Source organism: Neophocaena asiaeorientalis, unplaced genomic scaffold, assembly GCF_003031525.2.
Source record: "Neophocaena asiaeorientalis asiaeorientalis breed wild unplaced genomic scaffold, Neophocaena_asiaeorientalis_V1.1 scaffold515, whole genome shotgun sequence".
Lineage (NCBI taxonomy): Eukaryota > Metazoa > Chordata > Mammalia > Artiodactyla > Phocoenidae > Neophocaena > Neophocaena asiaeorientalis.
In genome coordinates this window covers 2981628-3001559 of record NW_020175829.1, presented here as the reverse complement: position 1 = coordinate 3001559, position 19932 = coordinate 2981628, and the positions used below count along the sequence as shown (strand labels likewise).

Here is a 19932-nt window from a genome sequence, read left to right as displayed (position 1 = left end):
TCCTCCTGCCAGTGTCGGGCTGTTATTCTGGACTCATGGGACAGACGGACCAATGTGTGTCGGTGGCAAGGCCTGGGCTTTGCAATCAGATGAGCCTGGGCTCAAACGGCAGCTGTTACTAGTTCTACAACTGTGGCCAAATTACTGCATTGTTCTAAGCCTCAGCTATCGTGAAAATTAAACAAGATAATGAGTGTCTAATAACCTGAGGTAGGAACCAGCACATAGCAGGTGTTCAATCGATGTTTGCTGCCCTTCCTCTTTTTCCCTGGGGAGTTTTCCAGGCTCCATTAAATGGACTGGACTAAAAGACTGTATCTGATTGAGCATGTTTCACCCATCTCTGTAGATCTGTAGTTCAGGCACGGTCACTTAAGCTAACACCAGATTTTGAAATCAAGATTATCAAAACAAACGAACCACAGGTTAATTCTTTGCTTTAAAAATTATTCACCAGAGGATTTTGTATTTCCAACTTTGAACTCAGCAAGCTCCATCTGCATTAAATGTGACAAAGACAGTCAATACAAGCTCAACTTTGATCCAACCTGATGGAGGGAGTCCGTTCATTTGTATTTCAACCTTCACTTCCCCCTTAAGCCTATGCCCACACCTATCACCAAATGAGTATCATGTTTCTGCCAAGAACTAGGGCCTGTGAAGAGGCGCCAGGCGGGGTTAAGTGGCACACCTACCTGTGTTGTTAAAAACAGTATTAATAAACATGCAGTTCTTGAAGTAGGTGTTGACTGAAGTTACATCCTCAAAGGTGCAGGACTTAAAAACCGAATCTTTGAAAATTATGGATTTGAGCCTGATCCCTTCGAATCTGCCCAACACACAAAAAGATTCATATTGATGATTGTGTCTATCAGAGTTGAAAGCTAAGTCAAACAGATTTAGAGATGTGAGGTCCCACTAGGGACTCATCTTAATTATAAAGGACACTGGCTTCTGGACTTTCTAAGCTCCTAGCTTTTCCCCTTTTTCCTCATGCGGCCTGTCCTTTGGCTATCTCATTGCTCACCAATATTATTTTCTACCAGAAGAAGAGATGGCATTCAAAATAACTGCATTTGGCTTTTGGCAATGTTGGTAAAAGTTTTTGTAGGGTATACAGTTGAAGGTATTGAGTTTGGAGATTACCTGTGGCTACTGATTCTTTATTTTTCAATCCTATCCTCTTGTTCCTTCACACATGCCTTTATTTGAGAATTCTCTATTTGGGGTTAATAGCTCTAACTTGAGGATGTGCTTCCATGCTCACTTTTAATGAAAGTCTATTTCCCAAGCTGAAAACCCAAAGCTTCTTAATTCTAGTGTAGGGACTTCCAATTATCTTGAAGAGAGGATGGGAGAATCATTTATGTGAGGAATGATTGTCTTGGGGGTCAAGAAACTCATAGCTTACAGTCATTTCCAAGAATATATTTTTTTTCATCTCTAAGAGGTACCAAGTAGAACGACCATAGCCCTGCTTATTTTTGGAAATGCGTAGAATGATGAAACTTGCTCAGATCCATTTTTGGGTGATGTAAAGGGGAAGGGGGAGATGATAATAGTCACAATGATCCTAACGTCTTAGAAGAGTCTATGGCTCAGATATTCAGTGTTGATAAGGACTCTTGGGAGACATGGATACATATTCACCAGTGTGTCTCGGCAATTTATTAAGAGACTATGAATGTATACTTAGCCAGTCACCGAGAGGAAAATGTTTATTCACCTGGGGAAGAAGTTATTACACCAAATACCACTCTTATGAGAGCAGAAAGGGACTGATCCTCCCAAGCAAGTGAGCTGACTTAAAAGCAATTCACTATCGAGTACTCTGAAAATCCTCCTCACCCTAATGTCGGACTGCATTTGTCCACTCAAAATGCACTAAGCGCCTATGAGACCAACCTCCTCAAAAAACAATCTTATTTCAACCCTTACTCTAGGAGTCCAGAGTAAAACCATCTAAGCCATAAATCTGTCTACTAAAGGAGGGTAAATAATGGCACATTTTAAGAAGATCACTAATTTTCTGAAGTGAAACTGAATTTAGAAAGGGGAAACAATTTTTTTTTAATGGATACTATATGCACAGAGTACACATGGTGCAAAATTCAAAATGTTGAAAAAGGAAAAAGTAAGTCTTTTGTCTCCCATCCTCAAGCCACTTAGTTCTTTTTCCCAGGGATAACCACTGTTGTCAGTTTCTCGTATGCTCTTCCAGAAGCATTCTGTATACAGGTCACTAGCAAACAGGACACTATTCTACACCTTGTTTCGTTCTCCTCGGAGTCTACTTCAGAAGTCATTCCTTATCAGTATATAAAGAATCGCCATTTTAGAATGTTGAATAGGAAAACTATTTTTAAAAAATGAGTTAGCTAGTGGTATTTCAAATTTCCCTGAAAGACAAAAAAAAAAAAATTTCTATCGCCTTCTAAAATAAATGTATATGTTTTAGAGGGATTTTAATACTATTAAAATTATTAATCATTACATTGCCAAAGTAAAAAAATTTCTCCATGATGACTGAATATCCAGCTTAGAACTTTTTATTAAAAATATGACTGTCAGGGGGCTTCCCTGGTGGCGCAGCGGTTGAGAGTCCGCCTGCCAATGCAGGGGACACGGGTTCGTGCCCCGGTCTGGGAAGATCCCACATGCCACGGAACGGCTAGGCCCGTGAGCCATGGCCGCTGGGCTTGCGCGTCCGGAGCCTGTGCTCCGCAACGGGAGATGCCACTACCCAAAAAAAAAAAAAAAAAAAAATGACTGTCAGAGGCACAAACATATTAGAAATTTCTAATGGAGTAACAATAACTTTTAAGTAATTAAGTCAATTTTCATGCTAGAATTGTAGAGCACTTGACTCTAAAGTTTCTGTGGAGAAGCAAGTACAGATTCGAGTCAGTATTTTATGTGGGAGAGTTAAGGTCATCCTATATGGATTAGGCCCCTCACTGAATTGCTGATCCAAACAACTATCTCCTGGTTGGTCACTCTCCTTTTCATTACACAAATCATAAGCATCCCACAGTATTATTTTTCATCTTTCCAAACTAGTTTTTGCCCAGGGAAACTTTGATCATTTATTTTTTTAGAGTTTTACTTTAATTTTGAAACTGGGAGAATTTCCTAAGAATGATATAAACTAACAGGAACTCATACCAGCAATTATTTGCTCAGATAATAAATAATGGGTAGAAATGAGGACCCTGTCTACCCCTTTCCCTCTCTGAAAAAATAAACCACAACCACCTTTGGAGTCACTTCTCTCTCCTCATCAAGAGGCGTTTCAGACTCCATACTCAAAAATGTCCTTTGCTAACTTATTCCATATTTTCAAAGCTCTTAACTTTGGGGAATCATTCCTATTCTCTAATTGAAACTTTTCCTGATACAACTTAACCCCAATTCTTGATTCAGCATAGTGGAGAAGGAAGGAAATCTGAAAAGTGGTCCCCTTTTCCAGAGATAAAAACAGGCATGAGATTACAGGGCAGATTTCCTCTCTGAGTTAAATAATGCTATAACCTATCTTATTTTCTCATAATCTTCACTGTTCTCTTCCATAACTTATTTTGCTTGCTTTCCAAGGTCTCTCTGAATTTTCTTTTCACACCAGTCAATTCCATTTCTTTATAAATATGAAGCAGCTCAGTTTCAGAAGTAGTTATAACTGATATACGTGTACCTTTTCTTTAAACGCCATTTGGAAGTATTTAAATTCAGTCTGAAAATGACTACATGTACAAACTAAAAAAACTATTCATATTTTAGTGCCGTGAAGGCTAATAAGAAATACATTTTTGAGACCAGGTAGGAAGTGAAAGGATTTAAATGTTTCCGGACCTGCCGTTGTCCCATTCCAGTCCAGAAACAATCTTATTTGTCGTTGTAAAGTTAGTAGTTAAATTTGAAAATTTTCCTGACGGATCATCTACATCTTTCAACACATTCGACTGCAGATGTTTAATAACATCAGGGAACCAAATGGATAAACCGTAGTACCTGCAAAGACAAAGAAATGTGAGTTTGCAAAGGTGCCGACACCCTAGCGGCCATGACCATCTCTGTCATTTTCAGAGGTAGTGGTTTCTGGAGAAGCACGGCTGATTAGGACCCGCCTCCTGTAGCATTATGAACCATCAAACAGTAATCTCCCTGGACCATCCTCATCACAAGTCTGCAAAAATCATGCTAGAGGGACAGCCTGGGTTTCCCTGGAGAACCACAGGTCCGTAATTCCCGAACCCTTCCTTTGGGAAGAGACGTGCATAAGAACCCCCTTGTACACCAGCACATGGCATCCTGGCCCTGATGTTTTTCTCATCCCCGTAGGCTGCACTGAAGAACCCCATCTCCTAGTCTGGAGCTACAAACTCCTGGGGTCCCCAGACTGTGAGGGCCCTTAAAGAGTGACCTCTTTATTAATGCACAAACTTTCTTGGTTCCTACACTACTATGGTACCGCTAGCCTAGGGGCAGAGCCCACGCTCAAAGAAGTTCAAGGCTGGAAAAAAGGCCATTTAAGTAATTCATTGGAAAAGCCAGGTTACTGCCCACTTTCTGCCTCTTGCCTCTAGTGTGCTATTCTAACAGCTTACAGCTCAGTCATACAGCTGTGACCTTCATAACAGCAGCCACTAACCACATGTGGCTGCTGAGCAGTTAAATGTGACCAGTCTGAATGAGATGTGCCATGAGTATGAAACACCAGATTTGAATACTTATGGGGAAAAAAAACGTAAAATTAAGTTGTTAATCATTTCATATTGATTAAATGTCAGAATGATAATATTTTGGACAAAATGAGTGAAATAAAATGTTATTAAAATTTGTCTCACCTGTTTCCTTTTCCTTTTTGTTTCTTTAAATGCAGCTGCCAGAACATTTAAAATGACACATGTGGTTGACATATTTTTACTGGACAATGCTGCTCTAAACTGGTGGTTGCCACTCAAAGCACAGTCCCTGGGCCAGCAGCATCAACATCACCTGGGAACTTGTTAGAAATGCAGACTCTCAGGCCTCATCCAGACCTGCTGAATCAGAAACTGTGGGATGGAGTCCTTCGTGTAACTCTTCTGACGCACACTCAAGTTTGAGAACCACTGCTCTAGCTTATCCCTGGTTACATTGAGCTACACAGGGAAAGAAGTGGTCATGAGCGTAACTTTTGCAGGTAGATATGCTAGGTTTGAATCCTGGCCTTGCCAGTTACCAGCTATGTGATCCTGGGCAAGTTATAAAAGCCTCAGTTATCCCCCCATCTCTAATATCGGAATGATGGTAGTACCCACCTTCCTGGGTAGTTGCTTGGATTAAATGGAATGCCAAGTACCTAGCACATAGTGAGTGCTCAAAAGACGAAGTTTTTTTTTTTTTTTAAATAAATTTAATTTATTTATTTTTGGCTGCATTGGGTCTTCGTTGCTGTGGGCGGGCTTTCTCTAGTTGAGTCGAGCGGGGGCTACTCTTCGTTGCGGTGCAAGGGCTTCTCATTGCGGTGTCTTCTCTTGTCGCGGAGCACGGGCTCTAGGTGCGCGGGCTCAGTAGTTGTGGTGTGTGGGCACAGTAGTTGTGGCTCACGGGCTCTAGGGCTTAGCTGCTCTGCCGCATGTGGGATCTTCCTGGACCAGGGCTTGAACCTGTGTTCCCTGCACTGGCAGGCGGATTCTTAAACAACTGCACCATGAGGGAAGCCCCATAGTAGGCATTTAATACTCGTTAATTTTCAGCCCTCTCTTCCTTCATCGATCAATGGTTTTTTAGAACTTGAGTGGGAGTTACTTTACATGTTCTAAGTCAACCCTGTCAATTTAGAAATAAGGAACTAAAACTTGGTAGTATCCCCAAGTCACACAGCAGAACAACCCCTACCTTCCTGGTCTCTCCCTTTACTACAACTCACAGCTCTGGGAAATGCTGGTCATCTGCGATCACTAACTGGTTTTCATTTAGGGATGTTAAGACATGGAGCTTGCAGCATAAATATTGGGCTCTACCAGAGCCTATTGACCTGAAAGTGCAGGGTATTATCTACCTGCCTTTAAAAAACAATAAATTAGGAAAAAATCGAGTTGTATACACATATTCTAAAGTGAGTATGTCAACCATTTGCAACAAAAATTCTGAAATGTTCTCCCTACCTCCTCTTTTCTTAGAATACATATATGGTGGTTTTATTTATTGAGCACTTATTATGTGCCAGGGCCATATATCTGTGAGCAAAACAGTTTAAAATCCCTGTTCTCACAGAGCTTCCAGAGGAGGAGGACAGAGCTTTCTTTATTCTTTAAAGAATGGCGGGCTTCCCTGGTGCCGCAGTGGTTGAGAGTCCACCTGCCGATGCAGGGGACACGGGTTCGTGCCCTGGTCCGGGAAGATCTCACATGCCGCAGAGCGGCTGGGCCCGTGAGCCATGGCCGCTGAGTCTGCGCGTCCAGAGCCTGTGCTCCGCAACGCGAGAGGCCACAACAGTGAGAGGCCCGCATACCGCAAAAAAAAAAAGAAAAAAAGAATGGAAAAGCTTTTTGTCTATTAGAAGGTACGATGGGGAATAATAAAGCTGAGAAGGGGACCGGGAGTACTGAGGGGCTGCAGTTTTTAAAAAGGTGCTTCTGGAGGTATCATTGAGAAGGTGACACACTAGGAGAGACTCAAAGGAGGAGAGGAAATGAGCCAGGCCATGTCTGGGGGCAGGACTAAGGCCTGAGATGGAACATGTTCAAGAAAGTTCTGACACATTTGAGGAAGAGCAAAGAGGCCGGTGGGCTGGGGCCGCACAAGTGAGGAGAGGAGGGTGGAGAAATCATGGGGGCCAACCATTCGCGGGCTTATCGAACTTTCCAGCACTGTTGGTTTTGCCACCCCCGCTTCTTTATGACAGCGTAAATTAAATGACTGGGTGATAAAAACTGTAATTGCCAGCAAATGGAAAATGAAAAAAAAAATTCTTTCGTAGAGGTTAACAGCATCAAACAGTATAAGAAGAAAAGCAGCGTGGTTGGGAGTTACAGTGTGAAAATTTAAAGATTTCACTCACCAAGAATTTAGGCATCACTTACCCAAAGGACAGCGTGAACCAAACAATCGTAAGCTTTATGGTATTGTCCTTGACTGGGTAGGTGAAACAGCTCATAAAAGTCAACCAAATCTGTGAAATATTAGAGAGTTTTCTTAGGCAGTTACCTAATCAACTGCATTTCCCAACCCCCTCCAACAAATTATAAAAATGTTGAGTTTTCTTTGGGCTGGATTCATTTGAAATTACAGTGTAAAAGCTAAAGGCTACAGGAAACCAAATTTTTGGTTTTTGTAATTTTTATTTATCAGCTTCCAATGGACAAAGTAACTCAAGACATCAGTGTACCCCATCACTGCCAGGACTCCTTGCCTAATACCTTCCCTCCCCAAAGAGGGAATGTCTTGGTAACCCCGCTAATCCCAAGGGATTACCTGGTCCTACTCTAGGAATCGGGTGTCCTGGGCAGAAGGGGGAAGAACCCCATTCACAGGACAGATTGAGTCAATCCTGTTTCTGACTAACCTCAAGTACCAAGTTGGCCAGCAAGTCAGGTTGGGCTTGTTACTTACTCCATACAGTTCTGTGCGGATCCGAACAAAACACCTCCTGTACCATGTTCCTGTGTCACTCTCGATTTCGATCAGCTCATCTATTTGTCTTGGGGTTTTGATTCTGTTTACCTGTAAGGAGCAACAGAGGGCAAAGTATTGAGTTCTCTTCTCTGAAGTTGGCGGAGTTTAGGCTTACAATTTGTTTTGAAAGGAGTGAAAGCTGACTCCAACAAAAAGGAAGCAGGTATTTGATACACAAGCAGGTATCCATACATATATGAGACCACTGGTGTAAGTACACAGACTCAAAAGAACTGAATAAAGAATGAATGGGGAAAAAAAAGAACAAATGGGAGGGAATACCATAAAGAAGAGGGGGAAGAGTAAGTAGTAATGGAATAATATGAAAACAAAATACCCTTTGAATCACTAGTAAAAAGGCACACATTAGGGGGCTGGGGAGGGATGGATTGGGATTTTGGGATTAGTAGAAGCAAACTATTATATAGAGAATGGATAAACAACAAGCTCCTACTGCATAGCACAGGGAACTATATTCAATATCCTGTGATAAACCGTAATGGAAAAGGATATGAAAAAGAATGAATATGCATGTATAACTGAATCACTTTACTGTACCGCAGAAATTAACACAAGACTGTAAATCAACTGTACTTCAATAAAATAAATTTTTTTAAAAAGGCATACATTAGCAGATTAAACATCCAGATAGATTCACTTCTGGATTAAGAATTACTTTGCTTAGACTAAAATGACTGAACACACTTTTCTTTGGAATCTGCTTATTTGATGAATTTGGCCCCTAAACATACTTCTTAAAGCTTTCCCATCAAGCTTCCATTCTTAGAGCATCCCTGTGACCCTTGCTTCCTTCTCCCACAGCCCCTGACAGTGCCTGGTCAGCAAGTACCCGCAGGTGACCATGAGGTAAGGTCCAGTGAATAAGCTTCAATTACAAGCCTCAACACGGGCTCTTCAAGGTTAGAAGGGGAAGAAACGATGGAGGATCAGCCTGAAGCTGTATCCATGACTTAAACTAGCCTCCTTTTGCTAAGGAAAAGAACGAAGAGTCAGGAGAAGCAATGCTTCCAACACAGAGAATGAAGCCTGAAAAGAGAGAGAGAGAGAAAAAAAAGCATGGTTCCTTTGTGGACCTGTCCCATCTGACCCTGTGAGTCAACATCTAACTGCTGTTGATACACTTGAGAGAAGACACAGGAATGTGTACACATGTTACCCCTGCCAGGGATAACTCCTGAACAGATCTTTCTGGAGAGCCTGCCAACATCCAAAGGAGCACTTCTATCATGAGACTCCGGGTGCCAAGACTGGCTTTTGACAGAGGTGATTTGGGGACCCTCGGTATCTTTCAAATTACACCAGGTGGGCAGTAGCCTCTTCATGGCTATGTAAACAAAGATGCCCATATTTAATGACAATAATGTCTGAGTTAATGTCTGGGATTCCAAACAGAGTCAGCTCCAAATCATCCATGTAGGCATTATTTTGTGATATTCCAGAATTCCTTTTTTTAAATCACAGGGGTATTCTTCTTCTTCTTTTTTTTTTTTTGTTTGTATTGAATGAAGGATTCATCAAATTCTATAGTGCTTTACAGTTTTCAAAAGTTTCACACAAGTGATTTCATATAATCCCATAATAACCCCTTTCTTTCTCCTACCCCTATACTGCCCCTCCTCCTTTAACTCTCCCCACTGGTAACCACTAGTTTGTTCTCTGTAGCTGTGAGTCTGTTTCTGTTTTGTTATATTCATTAGCTTGTTGTAGTTTTTAGATTCCACATATAAGTGATATCATACAGTATTTGTCTTTCTCTGACTTATTTCACTTAGCATAATGCCCTCCAAGTCCATCCATGTTGCTGCAAATGGCAAAATTTCATTCTTTTTTTATGGCTGAGTAATATTCCATTATATATACATATCACATCTTCTTTATCCATTCATTTGTTACTGGACACTTAGGTTTCTTCCATACCTTGGCAATTGTAAATAATGCTGCTATAAACACTGGGGTGTATTTATCTTTTCAAATTAGTGTTTGTTTTTTTTTGGATATATACCCAGTAGTGGAATTGCTGGATCATATGGTAGTTCTATTTTTAGTTTTTTGAGGTAACTCCATACTGTTTTCTACATTGGCTACACCAATTTACATTCCTACCAGCAGTGTACGAGGGTTCCCTTTTCTCCAAATCCTCGCCAACATTTGTTATTTGTATTCTTTCTGATGATAGCCATTCTGACTTGACATATTACTTTTGGGAGGCTTCTTCTCCACTCATCAATGTTTGTGCATTCTTTCATTGGCACCCATGGGGAGCCAGGCCTAGCACTAGACCCTGGAGATGCAAACATAAAACATCACACCATCCAAGCAATTACCATACAAATTAGAAAGTACTCTAACGGAAATCTATTATCAGATGGGAGAGACATATTGTACAGAACACCCAAGTTGACCTGAGAGTGAGAAAAAAGCCTTCATGGACTGTGGAATTTGAGTTGGAGCTTATGGAAAAGTATGTCATTTGCCATGTGTGTCAACTACTTGAAGGGCATTCCAAGTGGGAGGAATGTCATGTGCAAATGTCCAGGGGTGTGAGAGAAAAGAGTGCATTGGAAACGACATAGCATTTGCTATTCCTGAAGAATAGCGCAAGGGCAGAGGGCAGTGAGTAAGGAGGACTGAACCAAATCAGTGGCAGGAAGGGTGGAAAGGTAAGAGACAATAATGAGAGATATTTAGGATGGCGGATAATAGGACACAGTGATTTCTTGGACACACTGGAGATAAAGGAAAGAAAGAAATAGGATAGTTTTCAGGGCTCTGGTTTGGGTGCTGCTGATGGTACTTGCTGATAGAATTTTAGACAAGGAAGAGGTTTGGAAACTCTTAAGGTGAGAAGTTCAGATTTAGAAATTCAGAATTTGAAGGGCCTATGGTACACAGGAGTATGGCCACAAAGACCTTCAACATGCACATCTGGAGCTCAGGAGATTTGTCCATTAGGAGAGAGAGATCTCGGAAGTAGCTGAGATAAGCTAAGGAGAGTGTGCAGGGTTAAAAGGGAAGTTAGCTGCAAATAAAGCCCTGCAAAACAATATTTAAAGTAGGCACATAGGAAGAAAAGCTTAGAAAGGAGAGAAGGAAGGCATATGAATTCACTGTATTGTATCAATAGATATAACAAGGAAAAAGACAAATGTGTCATGGTGGAATCATGTAATGACTTTGAAAGTTACATATAAATGACTTTGAAATTATCTACTCTTTTATTCCCACTTAACCTTTATACAGTAATATTAATGTGGATGACCATGAGTGAACTTGGTAACTCAGATCTTCTGGAAGAAAAAGCAGGTTAGCAGGGCAATGAGGCCCTACAGAGACACCTTCTCAGAAGTCTTGGGTAAAAGGTTTATCCTCATCTAGCTGAGAAGGGTTAGGGACACTGAGTATCTAAATAACATCTCAAGATTCTTCTTGCCTTATGATCCTTTAATTTAAAAATATTCTTGGGGCTTCTCTGGTGACGCAGTGGTTAAGAATCCGCCTGCCAATGCATGGGACACGGCTTCGAGCCCTGGTCCGGGAAGATCCCACATGCTGTGGAGCAACTAAGCCCGTGAGCCACAACTACTGAAGCCCGCACACCTAGAGCCCATGCTCCGCAACAAGAGAAGCCACCGCAATGAGAAGCCCACACACTGCAACAAAGAGTAGCCCCCCTCGCCACAACTAGAGAAAGCCCGTGCGCAGCAACAAAGACCCAATGCAGCAAAAAAAATAAATCAATAAAATAAATCAATTTTAAAGAAAGAAAGAAAGAAAGAAATTTATTTTAAAAAAATTTCTTGGACTTCCCTGGTGGTCCAATGGTTAAGACTCCGCACTTCCACTGCAGGGTGCGCGGGTTTGATCCCTGGTCAGGGAACTAAGATCCCACATGCCGTGGGATTCAGCCAAAAAAAAAAAAAAAAATTCTTCCTTTATTGTTAATTTACTCAAAAGAAGGGCCTAGTCAAAGGCTCCCAGGGCCTCTGTGGAGGACATCCATTATTGATCTTCATTTCTCCATTACACTGCAGAAAAAATTTTTATTAATTGAGAATCTGTGATAATTTGAACAGAGGCTAGACTGAAGTCTATCTTCACACTATGAAAAATCCATTTCCTATTAAAACATGAAATGAATAAATAAGGTTTCAGGGGACTGTTTAATCAGGAACTATTTGACTTATTTTAAGAACTAAAATTGATATTATTTATAAGACACTGAAGATCTTGCTTATGTCCCCTTTAAACCTATTTTAGACAAAACATTTTTTGTCTATGCTGCACATATCAAAGGATTTAAAAACCACTGTTCTTTTTTATTTTGGTGGAGGTGCTGGGGAAAAAAAAACATCGTTCTTTCCAAAAAATTCCATGCATCCAATTTTCCTTAGTTTAGACTAGTTTTCCCGTTGAGAATAAATTGTGTAACTAGAGGATGGAAGAACATGCCACGCAGAGGGAACAGCACATACAACAGTAACACGGCAGGCATAGGTAAAATGGCAAGTATGAAAGACGAGCGGCTGGTGCAACGAGAGAACGATTTACAACCAGGTCTTTTCAGAAAAGGTTTCTCGACCTCTGGTGTGGAGGATTCACTGAGAAGCAGTACTCACCGTGAAGACTTTCTCAGGCTGACCCCGTGCTCTCATGTTTGTGTCATGAATTAACTTCAGAATCATCCAGGCTTCATCATGTTTTCCAACCTAAGAAATAGGAGTAGGCAGTGAAGGGCCAGGTGGTGAAACACACATACTCCCTGATTTTCCAATAACCACGTGGTATCGTCAGATCCAATTGGGTGTAACAGTACAAATGCATTTAGGTTCGCCCCATTGGAACCCACAGGCTACTTGGATATCCTGGAGTGCATTAGCAGCTCAAGGGATGTGCCTCTAACTAGACATAGCACCTTTGGATAGTAAGGTTCATTTATAAAACAAGAAGCCACTTTCTCTTCGTTGAGGGAAATGACTTGTTTGAGGAGGAACGTTAGTGCTTTCTGGCCACGAGGCAACTTTTCCACATGCTGGTTGTCGAAAGCATGACCCCATGAAACCAAACCCTCCATGGTTCCGTAGTAGGAAGGAAAAATGTACCACCGAAGAGGCAAACATACTTTCCTAGAATTAGAAGGGACTCGTTCCACTGTATGCGGTTTCTTTGAGTATTTGTAATGATGAGCGTTACCTCCAACAAGAACCGTGGGCTTTCAGGCATGAACGTGAGGGCCACCACTGAGCAGACGCAAGGAAGGGCGCAGACGATGATGAACACACGCCAACTATGAAACTCGTAGGCGGACCCCATGTTGAAGCTCCATCCTGGAAAAGGAAGACAGGAGGGGTGAGGAGAGCCCTCTCCAGACTGCCTGCTGGGACAGCGAGGTCCCACGTCACTGTGAGCGTCCATACCTCAAATTGACTCATAGTAAAATCTTATCACCCCCAGAAGAATGAGCTGATATGGGCATCAGCCACAGTGACCAGTTCAGCTTGAAGACGGCCAACAGCAGTGCTGGGAAGAAAAATGCTTGGAATCAAAGGGGTCTGCACCTATGGATGCGGTGTGTTGCTGAACTACCAAACTCCAAAGGCCAAGGTAAATGAATTTGGGACAGTGTTTTTCCAACAGAGCCCTGGGCTGGGTATCTTCTGTCTCCAGCAGACCACTCTGCACTCTTGTCTCTGCTGTGTGCCAGGAAATGGCCCTCCATGGACCATACCAACTGGCCCCCTTGCCCACGAGCTTCCAGTTGGGTTTGAATAAAGGAAGCACTGGCAGGAGAACAGAGGGTGGCAGCAGGGTGCAGGATATTTATTCCCCTTGCTTCCCTTCTCCCCTCCTCCTGGCTGCGTGGAGGTTTAACAGTGGGTGTGCTCATCCCCTGGAGGCTTCTCGTGAAACCACAGCTCTTGTCAGGTTCTGGCAATCCCTGTCTCTCCTTGCCCTTTGAGGCATAAGTGGGCACAGGACGCCCTTCTGCTGCTAGCTCCGAGGTACTTTATTATTCTGTACTGGTTTCTCTTAACTGTTCCCACACAGCTCTTTTCAGCGACCCCCTCTGAGGGTGTCACTGGTTTCCTGCCAGCATGCTGACCAGTGCAATGATTAAGAACTGGCATTTGCCAACCTTTCCACACGCACATGCCATACACTAGATCAAGAGAATTTTAAATTTCTAAACAGGTTTTTATTATAATATAATGAAAACAAGCGAACGGGATACCGATGGAAATCTCTCAAGAACTAAAAGAAAAGCAATATTTGAATGAATGTAAAATGGTTGAAAGCAAAATTCCACCATGACTCTAAAGGAGAAAGAATGAAGCATATCAAATCTAATTGAAAACAGAGAAGAGATTGATGGAGGCATAGATTAATTATGTGAGGCGAAATTCTAATGTTTGCAATTCTTGGTATTTAGAAGGCTGCTGTGAGCAAAAGTCAGATAGTCTACATTCCATCCCTGGGAGACTAGTATAATTATTCATTGTTTGCACAGGAGCCAAGTGAGATTCTGGAGGTGCCATGAGTTCCTCAAGGCCACACAGCTGAAGTTAGGCACCAGAATCTTCTCCACTGGGATCTGAGACAGAATCTTATACCACACATGTCCGCATGTCTGTGCTTACTCAAACACAGGCTTTGTTGATAAATCATATAAACACCTACATCATATAAACATGCTACATCAATCTTAGATTCATAAGCATTTTCTGGGAATTTAATACCTGAGGACTATGTGGACTGCTAAATTAACTACAACATAAACTTTAGGAGGGGATGCCTCCTCTCAATGTTTTATGTAGCAGAAGTTCAAACGTCTCAGATATCCAAAACACAGAGGAAATCATATGATGGAACTAAGAAAACATACCTTGTTCACTTCACATTTGATCTAAGAGCTTCATGTAAAGGAATTCTTTTTTAAAAGTGCTGGAGCCAACAGAAACTGATCCCCACCTACGTATCTGAGTTCATCTTCTGCTGGTCCCCTCCTTCACTTGGTCCATCCCACCGACCTGCTTCAAGTTCTCTGAATACACAAAGCTTAATTCCATTTTAGGGGCTTTGCCTTATTCCCTAGGAAGCCCAGCCATGCATTGAAAGGATGGTGGTTGTATGTCAGCCAGCCTTCCTATGAGTTTTGAAGTGAGAGGATTTTTCAGTATTTCTCGTCCTCAAAGGAGTCCCCTCGGGGTCTTTGCGTTTGACGTTTTCCCTGCCTGGACTGCTCTGTCTGAGTATTTGCATACATGCTTGCCTCCTTTATACTTTCCAGGTCTCAGTTTAAGGTCATCTCTTCAGAGAGGCCCGAACACCCAATCCCACTCTTATCATCAAGACCTGCTTTATTGTCTCCACAGCACTTACTGCTGTCTAAAGCTGTGAATTCATTGATTTGTTTACTTTTTTACTGTCTCTCCCTTTCCACACCATGAAAGCAGGAATTCTGCTTTTGTTACTCATCAATATAACCCCAGTGCCTATAGCAAGTCCTGGTCTATAGGAAGTGTCCTTTAAATGTTTGTTAAATGCACACGTGCGCACACACACACACACACACACATAAGCATACCCTTTTGTGTTTACATATGTACTTGAACATGTACAGAATTGCTGCAGGCTACTTTTGTTTTGACATTTTTTCTGAATCTACACTAAGCAGCAAAACAACTTTGATTTACTTTTTCAAATTAAATTTGTATACAGTAAAATTTTTTATTACTTTTTTTTTTTTTTGCGGTACGCGGGCCTCTCACTGCTGTGGCCTCTCCCGTTGCGGAGCACAGGCTCCAGACGCGCAGGCTCAGCGGCCATGGCTCACGGGCCCAGCCGCTCCGTGGCATGTGGGATCCTCCCGGACCGGGGCACGAACCTGTGTCCCCTGCATCGGCAGGCAGACTCTCAACCACTGCGCCACGAGGGAAGCCCTTTTATTACTTTTTAAGTTACATTGTTCTGTGAGTTTGATAAATGTACGGAGTCACGTAACCACCATAATAATCAGGATACAGATTATTGCATCATCCCGAAACATTCCTTCCTGCTGCCCCTTCAGAGTCAACCCCTCCTCTATGCCTAACCCCTGGCAATCACTGGTCTGTTCTCTGTCCCTACAGTTTTGCCTTTTCCACAATGTCATATAAATGGATGTATATCGTACGCAGCTTTTAAACTCTGGCTTCTCACACTTGGCATAATGCATTCATGCAGACTGCTGCCCATTTTAATAGTCGCTCCTTTTCATTGCTGAGTAGCATTTCACTGTGTGGATATTTCATGTGTTTACCCACTCATCAGCTGAAGGACGGCTGGAATTTTTCCATTTTTAGGGGATTATAAATAAAGCTGTTATAAACACTTCAGACGGGTTTTTGTGTATCCCAAAGTTTTCCCTTTCTCTTGGGTAAATACCTAGGACTGGGTAAATTGAGTCATTTAATAAGTATATGTTTAGCTTTATAAGAAACTGCAAACTATTTTCCATAGTGGTTGTACCATTTTGCCCCCCTACTACTAGTATATGAGAGTTCTAGCTTCTTTACACACTTCCCACCACCTTTTTGCCAGTTCTTTTTTTTTTTTTGGTTACATTTTGGCCTTCTATAGGTGTGTAGTGGTATCTCACCATGGTTTTAATTTGCACTTCCCTAATGCCTAGTGATACCTTAATTTACTTTCTGTTCATTCATTCATACTTTTATTGAGTGCCTCTCTGCGCTAGTCACAGTGCTGAGATGTAGAGGCTAACGCTTATTTCCCGCCCTCAAGGAGCTAAAGTACAGAAGAAGAGGCAGATGTGTTAACAGACATGATAAACAGTATGACTCATGCTAGAACAGGTTCTAAAGGAAGTGCAGAGGGAGTACAGAAGGGGTGGAGGTACCTATCCCAAGGAGTCTTCTCTTAAGAGCCCTTGATAAATTTTTTGTCTGATTCAGGTCCATGAAAACGAAGAGAGCAAATTTGTAAATTTCTAACATCCAAGTTTGAGATACAGTTCAAATCAGTACTAAAGAAGCAGAAGAGACCAGCCAGGACTGACTGTGTCATGCCCGATCCCCAACTCTCTCCTACTGTATTACAGCTATTTGACTTGAAGAGAGAAAGGAGAGCCCTAGAAGCAGGAGGGAGTCCTAGAAAGGAGTTCAACCCTACTCCCCTTTTAGGATATGCCCTGGGACGGGAGGGGCGGTACGGAGAGAGAGAGAGACTGATGGATGATATCCTGTGGCCTGAATGAGGGGTAGACACAGTGAGGGTCTTAAGAAATGACCCTGCAGATGCTTTGTAAAACTAAAATACCATTAACCTAGATTAAAAATGAAGGATAAGAATGGTGACAATGACTGCCATAACTCGGCGGTGAATTCTCAGGACCCCTCCTCCCCAGCTCCATTTCAAGATGAGTTACATTTTCATTTGAGAGTGACACAAAGCCCAAACCACAAACATCAGGAAGTGGGGAGACACGAGCATGGAGTGAAGGACTAGAATGTGATACAAGCCACATGCAACTGGGAAAGCGGCTGTTGCTTTCGGATATTCACCCGCACTTAGTAAAATGGATTCTCTTCTTCATGTTGGCACCACGCCTTTTTTGTCTTTTAAAAAAAAAAAGAGAGATTCTTGCAGAGACGGTGGTTCTAATTGTCCTTTGGACTTTGTTTAAAATACCCATTAGAATATCATACTGAGGGATTTATCTAAACATAATGTACATTCCAGGCAAGGAAGGACCTCAATTAGGGTATTACAGAAAGCGGTGACTGTGCAGCGCTCATCAGCGAGGCACTAATAAGAGTGTTATGTGTCTTGCATGATAATCAAGGCCATTTACCAGGCTCAAGCTGATGTGCTCTGAATGCAGAAACCAGATGCCTCCCCAGCTGCCTGACTGTCTGAAATCTTTCAAGGTGCCAAGGCAGAAGAGTGGTCCGCACGGAGAAGAATGCTGGCTTTCATGTTCTTTTCTGGGCTCTGTCCCTGAAGTACTGGTGAATTGGCACCTACTCTATTGATCTATATTTGATTGATAGTTGTATGATATTTTCAATGACCCGGTTCCTTGGTAAGAAGGCATATTTTAGGTACAAGACACAAATGTCCTAAAACATTAGTATTATTAATTAATATTAATAAAAATAAATACTATAGGTGAGATCAGTTCTCAATAGCTAAAACATAAATCACCTATATTTATGTGTCAGTGGTCTTCACTCACAAGGCACATAGCCAACTAAAATTCTCTTTGGAAAAGTGGCTCCAAATACATTTTCTCAAGTGGCCAACAAGCTTAGGAAGGGAACAATGATCAGATGAATTTCTGCTCTTATTCTTATAGAAATAAAATGTTATCCCCTCAACCTGTCACTGGTTTAAAATATAAATACTATCTAATCAGCATGAAACATTAATCCTCAGCTAGAAACTCAGGTTGTCACACATCTAGTATTATCTGTGGCTCCATAAGATTCAACCAGGTGCAGCTGGACAGTCCTTGTGGCCAATATCAGCAGACATTTTTCACCTTCTTCTCACTTGTTAAAAAAAGGGGGGGAAAAGCAAGGGTGAAGAGAATAGGTAAATAAACTATGGTACAGGGGCTTCCCTGGTGGCGCAGTGGTTGAGAGTTTGCCTGCCGATGCAGGGGACACGGGTTCGTGCCCCGGTCCGGGAAGATCCCACATGCCGCGGAGCGGCTGGGCCCATCAGCTATGGCCGCTGAGCCTGTGCTCTGCAACGGGAGAGGCCACAACAGTGAGAGGCCCGCGTACTGCCAAAAAAAAAACAAAAAAAACAAAACACAAAAAACAACAACAAACAAACAAACAAACAAACAAAACTATGGTACAGCCATGCTATAGAAGACAGTGTAACTATTGGCAAAAAAGTGAGGTAGATTTTTCTGAACTGATTTGGAAACTGTCCAAGTAACATGCTCAGTGAGGAAAAAACCTTTTCAAACCAATGTAAATAGTAGTGATTTCATTTTTATATACACATAAACTATATCATTATATCTAGAAAACAAGTGGGAGGAAGAGATACTCAACTATTTTACATGGTTATTCAAGGTAGCGGGTGGGAGCTATTAGGGGCCTTTCGCTTTGGCATTATTTAATTTTTGAGTTTTGTATCACCTTGTATTACTTTTTACTCAGAGGGGGAAAAAACCTTTTCAAAGAGTTGCAAGCCTTTGATTTTTCTGAAATGTAAGGTCTGATGGGAAAAGAGAGGAGATAAGGAAACTGGAATGATAACTGTGACAGTATTTAGCATCCATATACAACTTTCAGAACTAAACTAACGTTGTTAATTCTGACTCTGACGAATCTTAACATTGACACTACAGGGCTCATTTATGGAGAGCAGTGAGGAAGTGCCTCGGTGTCTCTGGGTGGGAAAGAAAATGATATTCACAGATCTTTCATCTGTAAACCTGTATCTCTAGTCACAGTCTGATTTTGGATTCTCAGGCCAAGGCCAGTTGCATCTTGAGCGTTAATGGCACAAGCGCTATTACCAACAGTGATACACAAAGAAATCACACACACAGAGCTCGTGGGGATCTCTCTGCAGCACAAAATCATGCATTCAAGAAGTGAGGGCCAATTCAACTGGAATTACACACCCCAGGGAGAGGGTGCAAGTAACTGTCGTAGTCGTCTGTCTCTTAAGAGCAGGCCTAGGCCACAAGCTGACCTTTCTTGCTGGTTTCTCTATTTCTGTTTCCAAGCTCTGGTCCTGCCATTTGGAATGCACAGAGCCAGAGTCAACAGCAGGAGGAAGTCACATTATGCTTCTGGTTCCTGATTCTGACTTGTGATCCTAACCACACTTTTGAAGAAGCACACTGCCTGGTGGCTTCTGAAACGCAGAAATTTATGGGCTTATTTTTCAGGGTATATCTGCTGTGAGTGCTCCAGATATGAAAAGAAAGAATGAGAGGACCTTTCCAGAAAGAGTTCCTGGTAAAAGCATGTAAGACTCATTCAAGCACGGTGCTTCCCAAGCTTCCCTGACAGAAATGAGTCCAAGGGTTTGAAAAAAGCTGACAGCATAAAGTGTGTGTGTGTGTGTGTGTGTGTGTGTGTGTGTGTGTGTGTGTGAGAGAGAGAGAGAGAGAGAGAGAGAGAGAGAGAGAAGTGTGTGTGTGTCTGTTTTAAACAAAGGTCCTTTGGAATTTTCTTTTGTAGACAGACAATAATACAGTACTAGTACTATGATTATGTAGGTCAAGGA

General features: G+C 42.0%; 1 protein-coding gene across 2 annotated transcripts in view; it reads right to left on the bottom strand.

Moving 5' to 3' along the window:
* Positions 1 to 19932, bottom strand: part of SV2C (synaptic vesicle glycoprotein 2C) — a 171348-nt gene that overhangs the window by 19869 nt on the left and 131547 nt on the right. The window contains exons 4-9 of one of the 2 annotated variants that reach the window (XM_024732792.1): positions 12871 to 13004; positions 12297 to 12386; positions 7597 to 7707; positions 7068 to 7156; positions 3850 to 4008; positions 696 to 829 (exon numbers count right to left, since the gene is read on the bottom strand). In XM_024732792.1, coding sequence (XP_024588560.1) covers positions 696 to 829; positions 3850 to 4008; positions 7068 to 7156; positions 7597 to 7707; positions 12297 to 12386; positions 12871 to 13004 — 717 coding nt within the window. Of the gene's footprint in view, positions 1 to 695; positions 830 to 3849; positions 4009 to 7067; positions 7192 to 7596; positions 7708 to 12296; positions 12387 to 12870; positions 13005 to 19932 lie in introns of both variants that reach the window. The other variant, XM_024732791.1, reaches the window with a different exon arrangement.